Below are 17,337 nucleotides of genomic sequence, written 5' to 3'. Positions count from 1 at the left end.
TGTAGAGCTGCTGTAGTTTCATCTGTTCACACTTTGAATGTGTTTACTGATGGTTTGACCCTTTTTATGAGCTAGGTGTAAGCAGGCAGGAGAAGCAGGGGAATTGGTCTGATTAACCAAAATGGGGGAGAGAGAGGGCTTTGTAGCTGCCAGAAATGTTCATATCTGTTCCCTGGTTTTGCAAAACTGCAAACTGAGCAAAGCTTTAAGCTACAGTAATGAACTAACATATTGCATAGCATGCAATGATAGACAATTCCACCATTTTTAATGAAATTTTGCAGTTACCTAAAGTATGTTATATAGCAGTACATAATGTTAAAGGATTCTACAATAGTGTGCTGCCATGCTAATGTTAGCAACATACTAACGCCTACTGAATGCAGAATGTGAGTCAAAAATCCAAAGGCTACAAAGCCAGAAAAACACAGAAGCAGTTCATTTACTATTTATTTTCTCTATGAACTGCAGCACACATGAAACAGCCACAAATCATGATGAAACAAAACAACATACTGGATACAAGTGCAAAACTTACCTCCAGATTGTTGTGAAAACGCAGAAACTAAATTTAAAAGCAGACCTTTGTTTGGACTTTAAGAAGCCCAGATATACAATAATGATGCTGGCACATTATGACCTCCATACCGTTTGCTATATTTCAGAATACTCCACAGTACTTTCTCTGTGGGACGGATCACAGCTCCTTTACACAGAACAGAATTTGCAGTATTAAGTGGAGATGACTTTTCGTTCAGGGGAATAAAATCCCCAACCCTGCCAGTGGTAGTGCCTTGGTCTTATGTGAGTTTTTTTTAGAATTTTGTGTGTGCATGTGTGTCAATGGTGACATTACTTACCTACAGCCAGCAGGGGTTGGTAATGGTTGATGTTTTTGGTGGTAAGAGGTGGACACATGCGAAGGGCAAATGGTGGCAGCGGCAGACCAGACAGCAGGCCTGTCAGCAGGAACTTCAACTGAACCTCTTGTTGGTTGGATGATGGAGGAGGAGCCTCACCAGCTATCAAGGTCTGACCTGGAGACAAAAACAAAACATATGCAACTTTATCAATGGAGCAATTTAAAAATATTAAGCACAGTAAATATAGCATGGGTAGCTTTGCTACATAACATGAGAAGTGTCCATTAAATGTCCTCCTTTCTTTGCATTTTTTGTAATTTCAGTATGAAGAGTGAGGACTGCTTTTCTTGCATCTTAACCCAGGGGAAACAATCTGTAATAAATCAATATTACAACTTGACATCTGTTTACTAAATAACATTTAGCTCCAATTAGGAATGTCCGATAAGTCCTTTAATATTGTGGATTGTGCTATAACTGTGTCCAATATAATATTTAAGCATACATTAAAATTAGCCAGCCTGATCCAATTTAGATGATATGTCTGGCAGCTGAATAAGTCTGCATTAAGAAAATATAGCCTGCAAGACGATTTATTTTAATGGTTCCCTATAACTTTTTGTACTGTGTTCTACAGTATTTTATATAATATCTGGGGAGAGGGTAGTTTCAGTCCGTAAATGTTTGGGGAGGAAGGTTTGGACAGGATTTAGACAGCTACTCTGAATCAACCATCCGTATGGATATTTCATTAAAATTGCTGGCAGCAGTTTATTTGTCAGTGCCAGTACGTGGTTTACTTGTTTGCAATAATGTGCATTAGGAATAGGTTATATTATTTCCACCAAGCACAATAAGACATTTTTGAGAGCTGGCGTACCTGGAGCACTATGCGTTACAATAAACAATATCAGATAAAATTAAACACAAGCAAATGAGGCAAAACTTAAGACACAAACTTATAAACTACCCAACACAACAACATCAACTATTGAACAGCATCCCAAACCAGCTCATGTTACAACTCTAGATCAGGCTGCATATACATGAGACATGGTGTCCTAATTTTGTTCAGGTGTGAATCATCCTACATCGAGTCCTGTGGCACAGTGCCCTTTGTACCCTGACGAAGTCGAAACATAAAAACCTAAATCTTTTGTAGCATGGAGAGAAGTGTGCGGTTATCTCTCTATCCCTCTTTTTTCCAAAATTCTAGATACCTATTTGTAATAGAGCTCATTAGCACTCTTACAAATAAAACGTTCAACTTGCCTTTACCAATCTAATCCAAAGTTGTTCCTTGTCCGAAGTGGAAACGCTCACTGACTGCAGCTTGACCCAGTAGAAAAGAGACTATATTGTTTGTTTCATTAAGCTGTGGCCTCAGTTATCAAGTTGAACAGTTTTAATGATTTAAAGGATTTAGTGGTGAGTTGAGACAATTAAGCCAGGAGAGTATTTTTATGCTTAAATCTACTTTGCTGATTTCATTAGATTTCTAATACTGGGCAGTCATACGTTTCCCCCATAAATATAAGCCCCGGGTCTTTTAATATTTTCAAAGACCTAAACACACCTTATTTTTACTGAGGCATGGATTTAAATGGGAAGGCCTTTCACAATAAGACTGTTAATGACTACATTTTATACGTTCTAAATGGTCAATCATTTCCTTTTGTGTATTTGCTGCAGAGCTATAGGAAATCCTCTGAGGGGCCAACAACCTTGAAGTTATAAGTTATAAGTTATTATTGGTTTTCATTTCATGCACCATAATAGCCTTCTTTGCATTGGAAATTTAATGTCTCTCAAAATGAGCATTAGTGCAATACATCAATAAAAAAAAAAAAACCATACATACAATAGATTGCGATGTGCAGCAATTGAAAATATGGCAAATATGGTTTTCTAGGTGGCAGCTCTTGCCTATAGCGATGTTCAGTTTGCCCGTCTGCAGCCCTTCTTCTGTCAGCCAATCAGCATCAGATTTTAACAACAAGCTAGCTTCTCACAGAATTTTAGCAACCTGCAGGCCAGTGACATTCATTCATAACAAGAGCTTTAGTCAGCAACTGTCAGACAGAGATATTGCTCCAGGCAGTAACTGGCTCCAATCTGTGTGTGTGTGTGTGTGTGTGTGTGTGTGTGTGTGTGTGAGGAAATAGACAGCAAAATCCTGCCCTCTTATGCTAGCATAACTACTACTGCTGCTCCACCTCCCCAAGGTTTTCTGCTCATTGGCAGTTTGACTCTCGCTGAACACAAGTGACAAACGTTATATATAATAAAAAAGAACAAAACACAAAAATCCTGCATCTCATTACTATTTTAAACCAACATTCATCTTCTGATAGGCAGCTCTGTTCTAAATCAATAGGGAGGAGAGAGAGAGGGTGAGTGGAGAAGACTAGAGAGAGAGAAAGATGGAAAGACACCATAAGCAAAAGGATGAGATGGTAAAGAGACAAAAGAGAAAGAGAGGAAGGGCAAAGCACCCATGGGACTCTTTGTGCAGAGCCGCTCAGACTGGGGAATAACGCTGGCCTGTGTAGTGCGCAGAGGAGAAACCAGCAGTCACACATTAAAGCAGAAAGTGAAGGGGTGCCCCGAGGCCCACACAACTAACTGAGGTACAATAAAAGATATAAGAAGGCCTGATGCACACAAACACTCACACATATATATGTACACAGCCACACACACACACACACACACACACACACACACACACACACACACACACACAGCTATGTCTCCTTCATTCTTTTTAGTTTTCACATTTTCTTTCAAAAATGAAAGTAATCCTTCTATGGAGAGAGAGAAAGCTTTTGCTGCAACAAGAAAAGATATATGTGACATTTTGCCTTGGAAACAACAAACTTGGTGGCATTGTAGACACCAACATGTCTGGTGCTCGCTAGATGGTTGATAGTGATGTGTAGTGATCGTACCGATCATGCTGTTGAGAGAGAGATCCTGAATCCTTTTCTGGTTTGGACCCAGTGGAGCTCCACAAAATGACACGGGGGAGTACAGCGGCGAAAGACATGAACTGACACAGAAGGGGAGAGACAACATTAATTAAATACATTTTGAAAGCAGGGCACACATCAGTTATTGAAACCAAGTGAATGGGGAGTAATAAATGAATATATTACTACACCAGAGGGAGACAGCAGCATTCGTGGATGACATGTGTACTGATTCCTTGTATTGATTAGATGCCGCTCAATAAAAAACAGAGATGATTCCGAGAAGAATTATTTTCATGACTGCTGCAAACTGTGATGGAGTTCATACAATCTAGGCATGTACTATAATCAAACAGGTATAGCAGAGTAAAATATCCCACTCTACATGCTCAGCACACCGTGACACCATCTCACAGAGAGAATGTAACAGGAATAATAATTCATGTCAGTAAAAACCAAACCATCTTTTGAGGATTTGTTTTGGCTGCCAAATAGGAACACTAAGCACAAGAACATTGCAACATTCACAAGAAAGCATCAGATTATCAATTTAGTGTTGTGTGAAAGACAACTGCCATCATCGAGTCCTGAGTCCTGAAATAGAAAACCCACCTGTCTGAAACTTCAAGCAAATAAATTCAAACAAGACTATAATAAGACAAGTCATCACAAAGTAGCAAAAACATGCAATTCCTCTTTAATTCAATGCTGCAGATTTCTCTTCACGTTTGCCCAAAATAAATTCTGGTTTTGGTTTGCTCACAGGCAGACAAACCTCTCTCTGCCTCACATAGGAAGTCAACTTAAGAGAGAAATACAAAACTGTCTCCTCGACAGCAGCAGGGGAGTGCTCCATCAAAGGGAAGCAGGGCTCATCAACGATAGCTAAACTTCTGTGCACCCCCTACCTGTGCCAGTCACTAAGAAGACTAAATTTAGGTCAAAAGATCATGTAGTTTAAAATCACCTGCAAACTTTTAACCATTACTTCTCCCTGCCATTTTAGCCACCACCAAAAAAAATGCAATGTAGCTTGTAGCGTGTGTGTGTATATGTACCTAGGATTGGTACCAGCCCTGCCGGTGTGGCCTTTGAGCTCCCACAACATGGCTCTGCCGTCGCTGACCATAAGCGCAGCGTTGTTTTCATTGACGGGGCAGATAACCATGCGATATGGCCGGACTGTCTTGGTGACTCGGATGGCATCGCACTGAGAACGCAGGTCGTACACAAGCTCGTGGACACTCTGCTCAGGGTCTGAGGGAGAGGAGGAGGGATGGAGAAAGAAAGTAGACAAATAGAAGGAGATGCGAGTGGTAAAAAGGTAGAGAGAGACAGTATGGGATGGTGGGAGAGTAGAAAAGAAAGAAGATGGGAGGGAGATAAAAATGAATAAGATGGAATCAGAGCAAATTGGTGAACACATGAATGGAAGGTGACAAAACAAGGAGAACAAAAGAGAAAATGTGGGAGAAGGTATTGAGTAGATGTTAATAATAAAAGGGAATAGATACAGAAATAGGAAGGGAAGTAGGTAAGAGTGGGAGAAGGTGCAATTGAGAGACCGATTAAGACAATTTTTTAGTAAGTGGGAGAGGAAGGAAGAGGAGCAGATTAGAAAGATAGAAGGAAGGAGATAAGAACAGAGGACAGGAAATAAGTGTAAGAGACTCACAAACAGAAATGGCAGGAAAAAAGAAAAATGAGCAGCATGGAATAGATAGCAAGAAGAGTAAGTGAGGGAGAGAGAGATTCAGTGAGACAATGGTCTCCCATTTGTCTATAACACTAAGCCAAAGATAAATGAGACGGTAAGAGGCTAAATGCCCACTGGAGCATAGAGGAAGGCTACAGGCTCCGTCTGCAGTGCAGTTTAGCTGAATAGATGATGACTGGGGGACGGCACGGGAGTGAGAGTGGTTTGTGAGTGAGCATACTACAACAACGAGCATGTTCTACACGTGTGTGTGAAAATCTCAGTGAAGAGGTTTCATACCTGCTGCTTCCTCTGGAGTGGTAGTGGAGCGACACACTCGGAGAGTGATACACCCGTTCTCATGGAGACAGTAGAGGGCGTCCCGCTGAGCGCAGGGAATCACCTACACACAGAGAGTCAGAGAAACAGGTGTGTATTCACTAACATGTTTGCCAAATGTCTTTTGAAGACTTAGTGTTGAACAGGTGGTACTCTAGTTTGCTTTTTGCACTGCATCAATGTGTCAATCTTTCTGTTCCACAGAATGAGAAATCTGTAACATATTCATCAATATGTAGACGTGTAATTTAGTTTAATTTAGCACAAACAAAATCTAAGCTGAATCAAGCTATAAGCCCTTAAGTCAGTCTGAAAAGGAGGTGTTTTTTTGGTCATTCAAAGAGTAACTAGAGAACTTAACTTCTATTTGTTACTCATCACAAACAGATTTGGGGCTGCAACTAATTATTTTCATTATCGATTAATCTGCTTATTATTCTTTTGACTATACGATTGATCATTTGGTCTATAAAAAATGTCATAAAATAGTGAAAAATGTCCATCACAATTGCCTAATGTCCACGGTGACGTCTTCACATTGCTTTTCAACAGTCCAAAAGAAAAATAACAAATATTGAAATTGGAGAAGCAGGAACTAAGGGATGTTGGTCATTTTGCTTGAAAAGTGACTTTTTAATTAATTGTCAAAATTATTGCCCATTAATTTTCTATCTAATTATCAATAAAGTGTTCCAGCTCACACTGGTCTCACACTCTGTAGCCATAAGGTCATGCTTTACACATCGTCTGGCCCCCACCTGTCTAACCCCATTGATGCCAGTGCAGGTGGAAAAAATATTACTTACATTTACAATATAGTGCAATACGAATCAATAACACCACAACCTGCAGCCTTTTAAAATGGCCATCAGGGTGCATAAAGGCCTTGTTGAAACTGAACATTTCAGCTCTACAGTGATAGATTTTGTATTGGATTGCATTAGATGTATAGCTACTGTATGTGTACCTGATAAACTGGCAACTCTGTGTACATTGTGTATGTGCCAAATTGGACAGTGTGTAGTATAGATGTGTGTGTGTCTACATTTCCCTGTTTTTCCTTGGCTCTTGGAGCTTCTACACTCCAGCCTGGATTTTTATTGAAGCTGTGTCATCAGTCATGCAAATTGGCTGTGTGACAAGCACTTTATAACACTTAGAGAAGGGAGGCGTTGGCCGGACAGAGCCTGGGCGGCTGAGTAATACCCCTCTACTCCTGTTCTGTGACTTTAGGACTTACTACTTGACTACAAAGGCTTGTTCTCCAGCTTTGTACTGTTTAACCATGGATACATTTATTAAAACAAGATCACTGACAACTCAAAAAAAGTATGATTAATGGAAGTACAATAAAATACAGAACAGAACACAATTTCACACACACAGAAAATGTCAATTAACTGAGGAAAGGTAAACTGGTCCATGCATGTGGATACAGGCAAAAATTTCAAGGTTATACATTTCAAAAGTGGCATATTATGGATCAAAAAGAGTAGAACCGCCACAGTGAGAACCACAAGATTTACTCTGTGAAATGACAAGCAACCACAATGGTCATTCCTTCACAGACAGATTTGGAGTTGGGAGTGAAAGCAGAGTGAACAGAATGACATTAAGAGACAGTTTCTGTTCCATTACTAGCTCTGCAGCTGTGACAAATCCTCTATCTAATACCCCCACAGCATTCATCAATTTCCAATTAGAAATCCAGACTCCAAAAGAAGGGAATTGGCATCTAAAGGTCACCAGTGCTGCTGAATGTGACTATAGAGAGGAACAAGAAGTCAGATGATATGTAGTGCTGGTGGATTTTTTGCTGTAGCTAGGACTGCACGGCCCTGCAGACCTCAATGAGGTGAGCACTGAGAGGAAGGAAGAAAAGTAGAGAACTTTATCATTCATGGCAGGGGGAATTGGCTTCCTGGAAGAATCATCCACAAGAAAAAGACTGATTTTGGTAAAGCCCTTGGAGTAATGCAATAAAAGTAGAATGTGCACCAGGTTCATTTGAGGGGAGGAGAGATGGTGATGTAGGACGCATGTTAGAGCAAAACAGCACAGCCATCCTTTCATTTATCTCACCTAGACCCACTAAGACGTCAGTGCAAACATTTTGCAAGTTGTCTCTGCATATAACATCCAAATGCACAGCAGGAATGTCCCTCCAACAAATTCCAACCACTTAGAAAAAGGTCTGAGAGCTGACAGAATTGTGACTTCATGTAATTGGCAAATTAAACACCTTATTTCCATCAAAAACTAGATTAACTCTTTTTAGGTTTGCGATTACCTCAGACTTTGATTCTGTCAACATTTACTGAGATCCTTATTGCACAGAATTTGCTGTATGCAGTGCCTCACCTGAATGAAGGGCACCCCGGAGCGCTCGATGGCCACTACACCCACTGTCTGGCTGAGCTCCAGGTCCAGGATGAGGATCTCTCTGGGATAAAGCAGCAGCATGTGGTTCCTCTTGGATGGCAGGTAGGACAGCTGCAAACAGTCGTTCAACGTCACCGCCTCTGCACTGCAATGCCACAAAGCAGAGGACGGACGGGGATGCACACAAAGTAGGAAAAGGAAATTAATTTCAGTGTCAGATTATTTTCTTTACTGGAAATATTTGGCCTGTTCCCCTGAAAAAGGTAAGCTAAAAGCCAAAAACACATCTATCTATTTACTGACAAATTAACTTATTCCTACATTTTGCCACTGTTTTGTATACTTGTTTTAAACTCAATATACTGCACACAAGACATGTTTGAAAAGGCAAAAAGAACATTTTAATGACTAGAAAGGAATCACCAGAAATATAATGATAATCTGCTATAACAACACATGCATATGAAATATGCTAATTTTACGTACACCAACGTGATTATGGATAAGAAAGTCTTAAAACAAGTTTAATAAAAACTGTCTCATTCCTAAGATCAACATGATCTTTATTCATGTCTTCCCATACAGAAGGCTGAATAAATTAGCTATTACTGCTGTGGTCTCTGTGAGTCAAAGGCAAATGAGGGAGAACTTAAAAGTGAATTTGGTCTGATGATGGGAGGCTGATGAATTAAGCAGGTATTGGCAGTGTTAGACAAAAATCCCTTCCGTTATTTTGAGTCTTAAAAATGTTAAACTAGGTCTGTCTGCTGTAACTTCTTTCATGTGTGTTTAAATTAATTACAAATATTATTATCCATGGAAGCAGCCAGGTTCGATCTCTCCATATGACAACAAAGCAGTCATAAATACTTAGCAGTTAAATCAAGAAGGAACAGAGGGCTGATTTTCACAGAATCTATGAGCAGGTCTGTGGCCATAACTCATTCCTACAGCTTCATTCCTCTAGGTCACCATGAGATCAAATAAAGGTGAGACAAACTTTACAACACAATGGAGATAATTATCATCCTGGGGACAGCGTAACAGATAAAATGGACTCAATAGGGGAACCTTTAAGAGTTGCTGAGCTAAATCACACTGTTACCAGCTTCCTGAAGTCAGGCGAGGCAGAGATAGGGGCTGAAATGTCTGAGCCAGCATAGGCAAAACATCAGAAAGAAACAGTTAAAGAGACTTCTGTGTCTTAGATGCAAAAAAGAAAGCAACAGATCTTCAGAGAGAAAGAGGAAAAACATTAAAAGAGAAGAAAAAGTCCTGTAACCCCAAACCCTCCAAAATATTACAGACATCACACGCTCCTCACATCTCTCTCTCTTTGCTGTCAATAAGGCATGAAGGCTACAGCAGTCAGTGGATCATACATACTAATACACTGCCACATGCACATATATACTCAGACAAACACAAGTGTGAGTTGTGCAAGGTGTGTTTGATAGCACACAAGGCTACCGCAGAGGACTGAAGTTTCGAAGAACTCGCAGCTTCTATTATTTAATCATGTTAAATAAAGATAAATGACCCAAAGGACATTAAAATCAAATACTGTGTTTATACATTATGTAGTCACTTCAGCGTGAGGTTCTGATGTCTAGACAATACAGAATAAACTCATGCAACTTGATACTGGCAGGCAGGGGTGCATAAATCATGACTTTGGCTTGGATTTGCACATGAGCACCCAAATGTGTGCATAATTATGTTTAATAACTGAGCTCCCAAGTCTTGGCTAAGAGAAGACCAAATAGCAGTGGGGACCCCCCCCTCCAAAAAAAAAAACTTCAAAAGATCTCTCATAAATCACATCCAAAACAGACAAAAAAAAGTTTTCTACAAAATCAAACTTAGTAAGCCTTGCCCACTTCAGTTGGTTATGCCCTTCTTGAACTTTAGATAACTGATCTCTTGTGGTTTCTATAAAATAGCTTGGTACATTTCGGGGTTTGACCGGGTGCTCTTTCATGTCCTAGTGTCACATGTCTGTCAATTATTATTTATCATTTATTTTATTTAATGTTTTTAAGGTTCTCCCTTGTCCTTGTGCTACTCTTACCGTAGCCTTAAAAAATATCTAACTCTTAATATCCTTAAATATGTATTTCATCTTATAATCCTTAAGATTTTCATGAAATCAAACTCCATTTTTGATACCATCTATGGTCTGATTTTTGTCTGCATTAGCCATTCAATATATTTACATTCAGTAATTACCTCTATACATAGTAGGATTCATTGTTAGAGGCGGGTCCGCCATTCCCTCATTGGATACAAATTGCCTTCACCTCATGGTTGCCCATTGCTCTTCGGTAGTATTTCTAACAAATTAACTGCTCAAGGAGTGTTTGCTACCCACAGAATTCTGGGACCTGTAGTATTAAAATCAAAAGGATTACAACTTTAATGTCTTAGTAAATCATTTATTGTGATATTAAATTTCTAAATATTAAAATTCTGTTTGTTCATGTGTGTTTGTGTGTAAACAGGCATGCTCGAGTGTGAGCGTGAAGCCACTTTCTGTCATCTTGATAAAAGATGACAGACACTATGATTTTCCCAGATGACCAAATCTTTCCTGGCTAACAACCAGATTAATGGCTGCCTGATGAGACACTAATGTGCATGATATAGTAGTGTATTCAACATATTTCTGATAATAGTCTGGGAAAGCAGCTTACTTAAATCCCCCATCTATCAACCGCAGGCAGACAGAGCAAGCGAGAAGAGATACTGTAACACTGAACATGATAACCGACACACAGACAAAAGGTAGACTGAAGGAATACAGCATTTTCAAGAGTAATTACACACCGCGAGGAAGGTGAGGGAAGAAGGTGTCACATACCAACAGAAACCACAAAGACTGAAATGGACACGAAGAGGGAGGCGAGAGAGAAAATAAAGACATGTAAGATTAATGGAGTGTTTGTTATTACAGCTGGTTTAGTGGGTGGACAGAGAGGCTGGGGTGCTGCTGCTATAAATAAACCTATTTGACAGTCACAACCGCTCAGGCAAGAAGCTGTCAGCGCATCAAACAAGCCTTTGGTTCCTGATCCGTCGCAACTTTTTGTGAAGCAAGGCCTTACACAATTTTACAAGTTTGTCACTTAATGACATAAAAATTAGGGTAGCCACTACCTCTTATGCGTTTCAGTATTAAAAGCAATGTAGTAAATATACCAAATGATCAAATCTTTCCCTATTCTTTAGGGAAATGTGGGTCCTTAATTTCCTGACACTTGACTTGATTTATCACCATATCTGAGCTTAACTGATATGACACTTTTCAACCCCCAAAAAGCTTAAATTTGGTCAAATCGATCAATGTCAAACCATGATGGAAAAAAAGAGTTAGCTGTACACCAAACTCTACACTGAGTTGAGCAAAACAAACAAGCTCTTTCATGCAAGTCAAGCACAAAATGAAAACAAGATTCAGAAAACAAGATCCAAAATCCATTATTATTCTCACATATACTGTTATTTGATCCTGTTACAAAAACATACAGTCTGGCAAATCCCTCAGGTGTGATAAAAAGTTTTTCCTTATGTGTCATAATTCCTCCATAACAGACAAGCCGTCAAATTCACTTTCAACACGTCAGTTAACTTGCTAAAAAAAAAAAAAAAAAAAGGTGAAGAGCAGCCCAACTTACAGAAAGAGAAAAAAAAACGAATAATGGACAGCACTAAGCAGCAGCATTTCAACAAACCGCGATACAGGCAGGCTGACTCAACCTGTGGAGAGCTCATTCAAACAATAGCCCAGTATTGTGTTTATGTCCTCCCTAGACTGCATCTTTACTTTGCATTTTACACTCATATCTATGGGATGGAAACTTATTTATTAATTAAACAAGACATCAGTGCCTGAACATGTTGTCTAGCAGCAGAGGACATAACATAATTAACTCATGCTGACAGGTGCAGATTCACTACAGGTCAAGGGGGCATACTGTACATATGCCTACAAAATTGTCTGATAAAATTATCTCTTAGAACTCTGTCTGAATAAAACCTTACTTGAAATGTAGACCAGGCTATGGGAGATTTCTAAGACTGATATATGGGAAAGAGTGTGACAGATTTTGAAAATAGTTTAAAATATGCAACACATGTATCAAAAATACATTAAAATACAGTTACAGAAGTAAAGTTTAATTCAGTGGCTCTTACGTGGGTTTTTCATTGGTGATGAGCACTTTGACCTTGTTGAGGGCCTTCTTGGCACCGGTGGGGGCCGGGGCAGCGGCGGGCACAGGCTTGGTGTGGGCGGGGCTTGCATGGGGGCTGGCGATGTAGACCTTTTTGCCAGCACTGCTTGGTGGTTTGGAGTGGGTAAAGTCTGTGATAAAGACTATTCCTTCGCTGGTCAGCACTGCCAAGAAAGATTGAAAAAAGATTATGAAGCTGCATATGCTTCTCACAGCTGGACACACTGTCAGTATTCTTTTAATAATTCTGCATCTGTCACTTGTCGGAAAATATCCGTTTTCCTTTACCTCTGCTTTTCCCAAAAAAGTGAAGTATGGAAAATTTGATGTTACCAATGGTTATTGAATACCACGCATCTCCCTAGAGGTGACACAGTGTCTCTGATATGTGTTAAGATATATTCAGACACATCTTTTTGCTTTGCATAGTGAGATTGATCAAAAGTAAATAAGAGCTCCGGCAACAATATGGCGACATGACGTGTATATCTGGGCAAGAAAGTGAAAAAGTGAAACTAAGTGAATAAACTAAGAGTGAGTCAGATTTTTGGATAGTATGTTGTTCACCTACACGCCAGGTTGGAGGGGTCAAAGGGGTCAAAAGAAAAGGAGAGGATGTTCTCAGCGTAGCTCTTCTTCCACAGTTTGGTGCCTGTGTCTCCGTTCCATAGAACGATGTAGTTGGGAGGGTGGATGGCTAACAGCAGATCATGAGACACATCCTGATTCCATAACCACTCCAAGTCTGGCAGAGAAAGAGAGCAATGTGAGAATGAAGAGGATGGAGGCACAGTGTGTGCCAGGAGGGAAGACAGAGAATAATGGTAAGAGCATCTTAATGAAAACTTATAGCCAACAACAGAGCAACAGTTCAAAGCTTCTCCTTGGCAGTGCTGCCAGGATAATGTCCCCTTCCTGTACAGAGCTGATGGACAAAGAATCAATCCAAGCCTACATAAAAAGGGGGGAGAAGGGGGGGTATGGAAGATCTCTTACCCTGGATAGGTTTTGAGTGCTCTTGGATCTCACAATGGGCAGTGCCACTGACCACATCCCACACTATGATTTTCCCAGATGCATCTCCTGAAGCCAGCCGCAGACAGTAGGGAGAGCTCAAATTGTGGTAGTAGTTTTCCCTGGACCATTTCACCTACCAAACACAAAACACATGCTAGTATCTGGCAGTCGCTATGGAAACACTGCAAGACTCGAAAGGTGATGAATTTCTCTAATTACACAACGAATACAAAGATCTTCTCGTTAACTGTAGACCTATCCAGAACAGGTCTTGTTCTGTATTAGTGCTTTTACAGATTTTAACAACTAACTAGTCCATATAAATGTGGGCTTAGGGGAGAAAGACAGAAAATAGAAAAAATAAGACACAGAACTTAAAGGAAACACACAACAGTGAAATGCAGCCAATGCAAGCTCTACACTTTAAAGACAAATGACTTTTCTGTATGAACAAGTTTGTGTTTAAATAATTGATTATGAATGTGTATTTGAGCTTGAATAGGCATGCTCTTTACTGTGGCTACTTCTTCTTTTTTTTTTAATTCAGCAAGCTTTCTTGTGTCAGGCTGGGTGGTGAGGAATGGCCCACTGCTGTGACTGCGGTGCTTTACAAGATTAAAGTGTGCTTCCGAGTGAGGAATGAGAGCCTCGGATTGAGCCCAGGCACTGATAATCACTGTAGAATTTATCGCCCATTATTTAAACTTCTACAAAACACAAACATACATACACACTTTCGCAAACACACACTAACATACACACAATAGGACTTTCCGTCAATACAGAAGCAACCTTTATCAGTGTTGCTAGTGTCGGCTTACATTGTGAAGCAGAGCTGAATCTGTTTGCCAGAGAGGGATGATAAAAACTTAGCACAAGGTCACATAATGCTAACATTAACACTGGGTGATGAAATATTAATCCAACAAAACTGACATATATGGAAAGGACATACAGTATGTGTACACTAAGTGCACTGAAGACATTCAAGCTTACAAACCATACTCCACATACATACAGTATATGCTGACTTACAGTGCAACAGGTAAGATTAATGTTTTTGCTTCCAAGAATCACGTATTGAATAAACACTTTTTGTGATTGAGAATGAAAAATTAAACAAGTGTCCCAAAACAGAATTTCTATATCCAAAATATTCTTTTCAACTGAATCAGACCGAAATGTCACATTAATTCTTTAACCTAAATTTAAAATATTCTACACTAAGACGTCAGTTATTTACAGTTTAATTTATTGACAGATTTAAATTGTATTATGTAGCCTACGGAGCAGAGCTGCAACTATTAGTCTGTTAACTGATTAGTCACTTGAAAGAAAATTAATAAATCGATTAATTGTTCCACTCATTTTACAAGCAAAAATGCCAAACATTTATTTCCAGCTTCTCAAACTGGAGGATTTGCTGCTTTTCTTTTCTTGTTTCTTTGATAATCAATGAAATTCCTTTGGGGTTTGGATGGTTGGACATTACTCTGCTCTGGAAAATTGTGATGGGCATTTTTCACAATTTTTCGATATTTTATAGATTAAACAATTAATTGAGAAAAGAACCAAAAGAGTAATCGAAAATGAATAGAATTATTAGTTGCAGCCCTACTATGGAGATAAACAATTAGACAGATTAAAAAACATTTACTTAGAATTAGGAAACTCACCTTGACCACATTAGCTTTGTGCCTCTCCAACACCTGGATGGTCTGGGCCGTCTTTGGATCGATGATGAGAATACTGGAGTGACATCCCTGAGCTATCAGCCCCTGCCAACCCCTAGAGTAAAGAGGAGCTAATGATGAATGATGAGGCAAGTGTGAGGGTACTGAAAGTTCTTTCCACTACAAAATGAAAGAGATGGTTTGTAAGTGGGAGACACACACAGATGCACAAGGCCACATAAGCCAAATTTCAAGATGTGAATTCAAATTATTTTATTTTATGAGACAACATCAGTGAATGTGCCCATTTGGCCTAACACAGGGTTGTATACCCTCTCTTATGAATATAGTATTACTTGAAAGCTGTGTCTGCATTACAGTTTCCTGCTTTCCGTTCCATGTCTATATCTATCTTCATCTTTCAGTACATACGTCTGCATGCACATGTGGCTGCACAACTATAATATGGGCTAAATCTCTTTTTTGTACACACAGACTTTCAATTAATCCTAGTGCAACAGACTAATACAACTCACAGCTGAAATAAGTGTGTGACTGTAAACCACCAACCAAACAGGAGAATAATAACAGAAAAAAATAAAGAGTAGCTGGAGGGAAAGACTGCATTATTTACTACAAAAATCATGAAATATATATATATATATATATATATATATATATATATATATAAATAACAACTATACTTATTGACATTAAGTGTTTCTTTTATTAAAGATGATGAATGCAAAGTTGTGAATATTGATAAATTTAATATATGAATCATTGCCAGCTTCAGTAAAACTTGGTGATTGTGCTAAGCTTGTAAAAAAAAAAGAGAGAGAGAAAAAAAAAGGTAATATTTCTGGTCGCTTTAAGCGAGTTTTATCACAGACCACGCAATGCAATAACTTAAATGAAGTCAAACTGCAGTCACAGTCTCTGTTGGGTTACTATGGGAAGATAAGGCTTAAGAAATTCATCAGGCCCAGCAAAATGTCACATCACATCACATGACATGACACAAGATGCCCTACATATTTCTGTTTTGTTGAGAAAAAGCTACATACTTAGCCTCAATTATCACTGACATCTTTCTAGGCAGCAATGAAAGGCAGCAATATAATGAAACGCATATAATGTAATTAGCAGTTCGTAAACATCTGTGTCAGTGGCGCATTTTGACTAACGTTAAACCAGCTACAAAATTATGCTAACAGTAGAAATGCAGTACTCACCAATCTACAGCGGTTTTATTCTGCAAATTGAGAGTGCCAGTCAACGTCCGAGCTGCGAGTTTGATGTTGACAGTGTACGGAATCATTATTGTTGATCACTATTTATGCTACATTAACATTTGTTGACCAAAAACTGCTACAATTGATTTGCTTCTGTGGTTCGGCTCTGTTGAAATATCTAACAGGAAGTGAAACGGTGTTTCTAAATGGAACGCCGTATGGGAACAAATCCCAGTGTAACAACGTTCCATAACTGACATCTCACATTTCTTCAATGCGGAACCAAAATGTTGAAATTAATAAATTCTCTCAAAATGTCAAACGTTTTTATTGACAAGACAAGTAGAAAGAAATTGTTATGATAGCATTTTATACTAATTTACTATTTATTTTACATCCAATAGTGCCATAACAGTTAAACCACTGTAAAAGTGAAAACAATGGATTTTGTTGTTGTTGTTTTGTAAATTTAAATTTTTGAAAGGGTTAAGATTGTACATAGCTATTCTTATCTAATAACTGGGGAACTGTTATTGTTCCACCTTTACCCAATGTTTGATTTTCTTAAAATTATCAGTGATAACTTACTGTCCCCAAAGAACATATTGACGATGCTTTGGACACATTTGCTTCTAGTTTTATTAATATCGCTGAGTCTTTTGATCTCACTCAACATATAACAGGCCCTACACACATCAGAGGGCATACTCTGGACCTGGTTTTTACTCTTGGTTTAAACATTGATTCTGTCTTTTTGGAGGATCTTTTAATTTCATATCATAATTATGTTTTATCTGATTTTAATTTGGATGTTATCTTGTCATTGTGAAATTAACTCTAGCATCCTAAACCATCTCTCTGCGGCAAAGTGATCAAGCGATGTTGATTCTCAAGTTCAATCCTTTATATGAGCACTGCCTTTCCTACA

General features: G+C 38.9%; 1 protein-coding gene across 3 annotated transcripts in view; it reads right to left on the bottom strand.

Annotated features, from left to right (window-relative positions):
* wdr11 (WD repeat domain 11) overlaps positions 1-16,626 on the bottom strand; it is a 56,754-nt gene extending 40,128 nt beyond the window's left edge. For 2 of the 3 annotated variants that reach the window (XM_044214403.1, XM_044214404.1), the window contains exons 1-10: positions 16,410-16,625; positions 15,178-15,289; positions 13,481-13,634; positions 13,056-13,229; positions 12,447-12,648; positions 8,232-8,397; positions 5,832-5,934; positions 4,894-5,092; positions 3,815-3,915; positions 861-1,037 (exon numbers count right to left, since the gene is read on the bottom strand). In XM_044214403.1, coding sequence (XP_044070338.1) covers positions 861-1,037; positions 3,815-3,915; positions 4,894-5,092; positions 5,832-5,934; positions 8,232-8,397; positions 12,447-12,648; positions 13,056-13,229; positions 13,481-13,634; positions 15,178-15,289; positions 16,410-16,495 — 1,474 coding nt within the window. In that variant the 5' untranslated portion in view covers positions 16,496-16,625. Of the gene's footprint in view, positions 1-860; positions 1,038-3,814; positions 3,916-4,893; positions 5,093-5,831; positions 5,935-8,231; positions 8,398-12,446; positions 12,649-13,055; positions 13,230-13,480; positions 13,635-15,177; positions 15,290-16,409 lie in introns of all 3 variants that reach the window. The other variant, XM_044214405.1, reaches the window with a different exon arrangement.
* Between the last annotated feature and the right edge of the window lie 711 nt (positions 16,627-17,337).

This window comes from Siniperca chuatsi, linkage group LG11 (genome assembly GCF_020085105.1).
Source record: "Siniperca chuatsi isolate FFG_IHB_CAS linkage group LG11, ASM2008510v1, whole genome shotgun sequence".
Taxonomy (NCBI): domain Eukaryota; kingdom Metazoa; phylum Chordata; class Actinopteri; order Centrarchiformes; family Sinipercidae; genus Siniperca; species Siniperca chuatsi.
The sequence above is the reverse complement of the archived record's forward strand: the minus strand, read 5'-3'. Positions and strand labels throughout refer to the sequence as shown.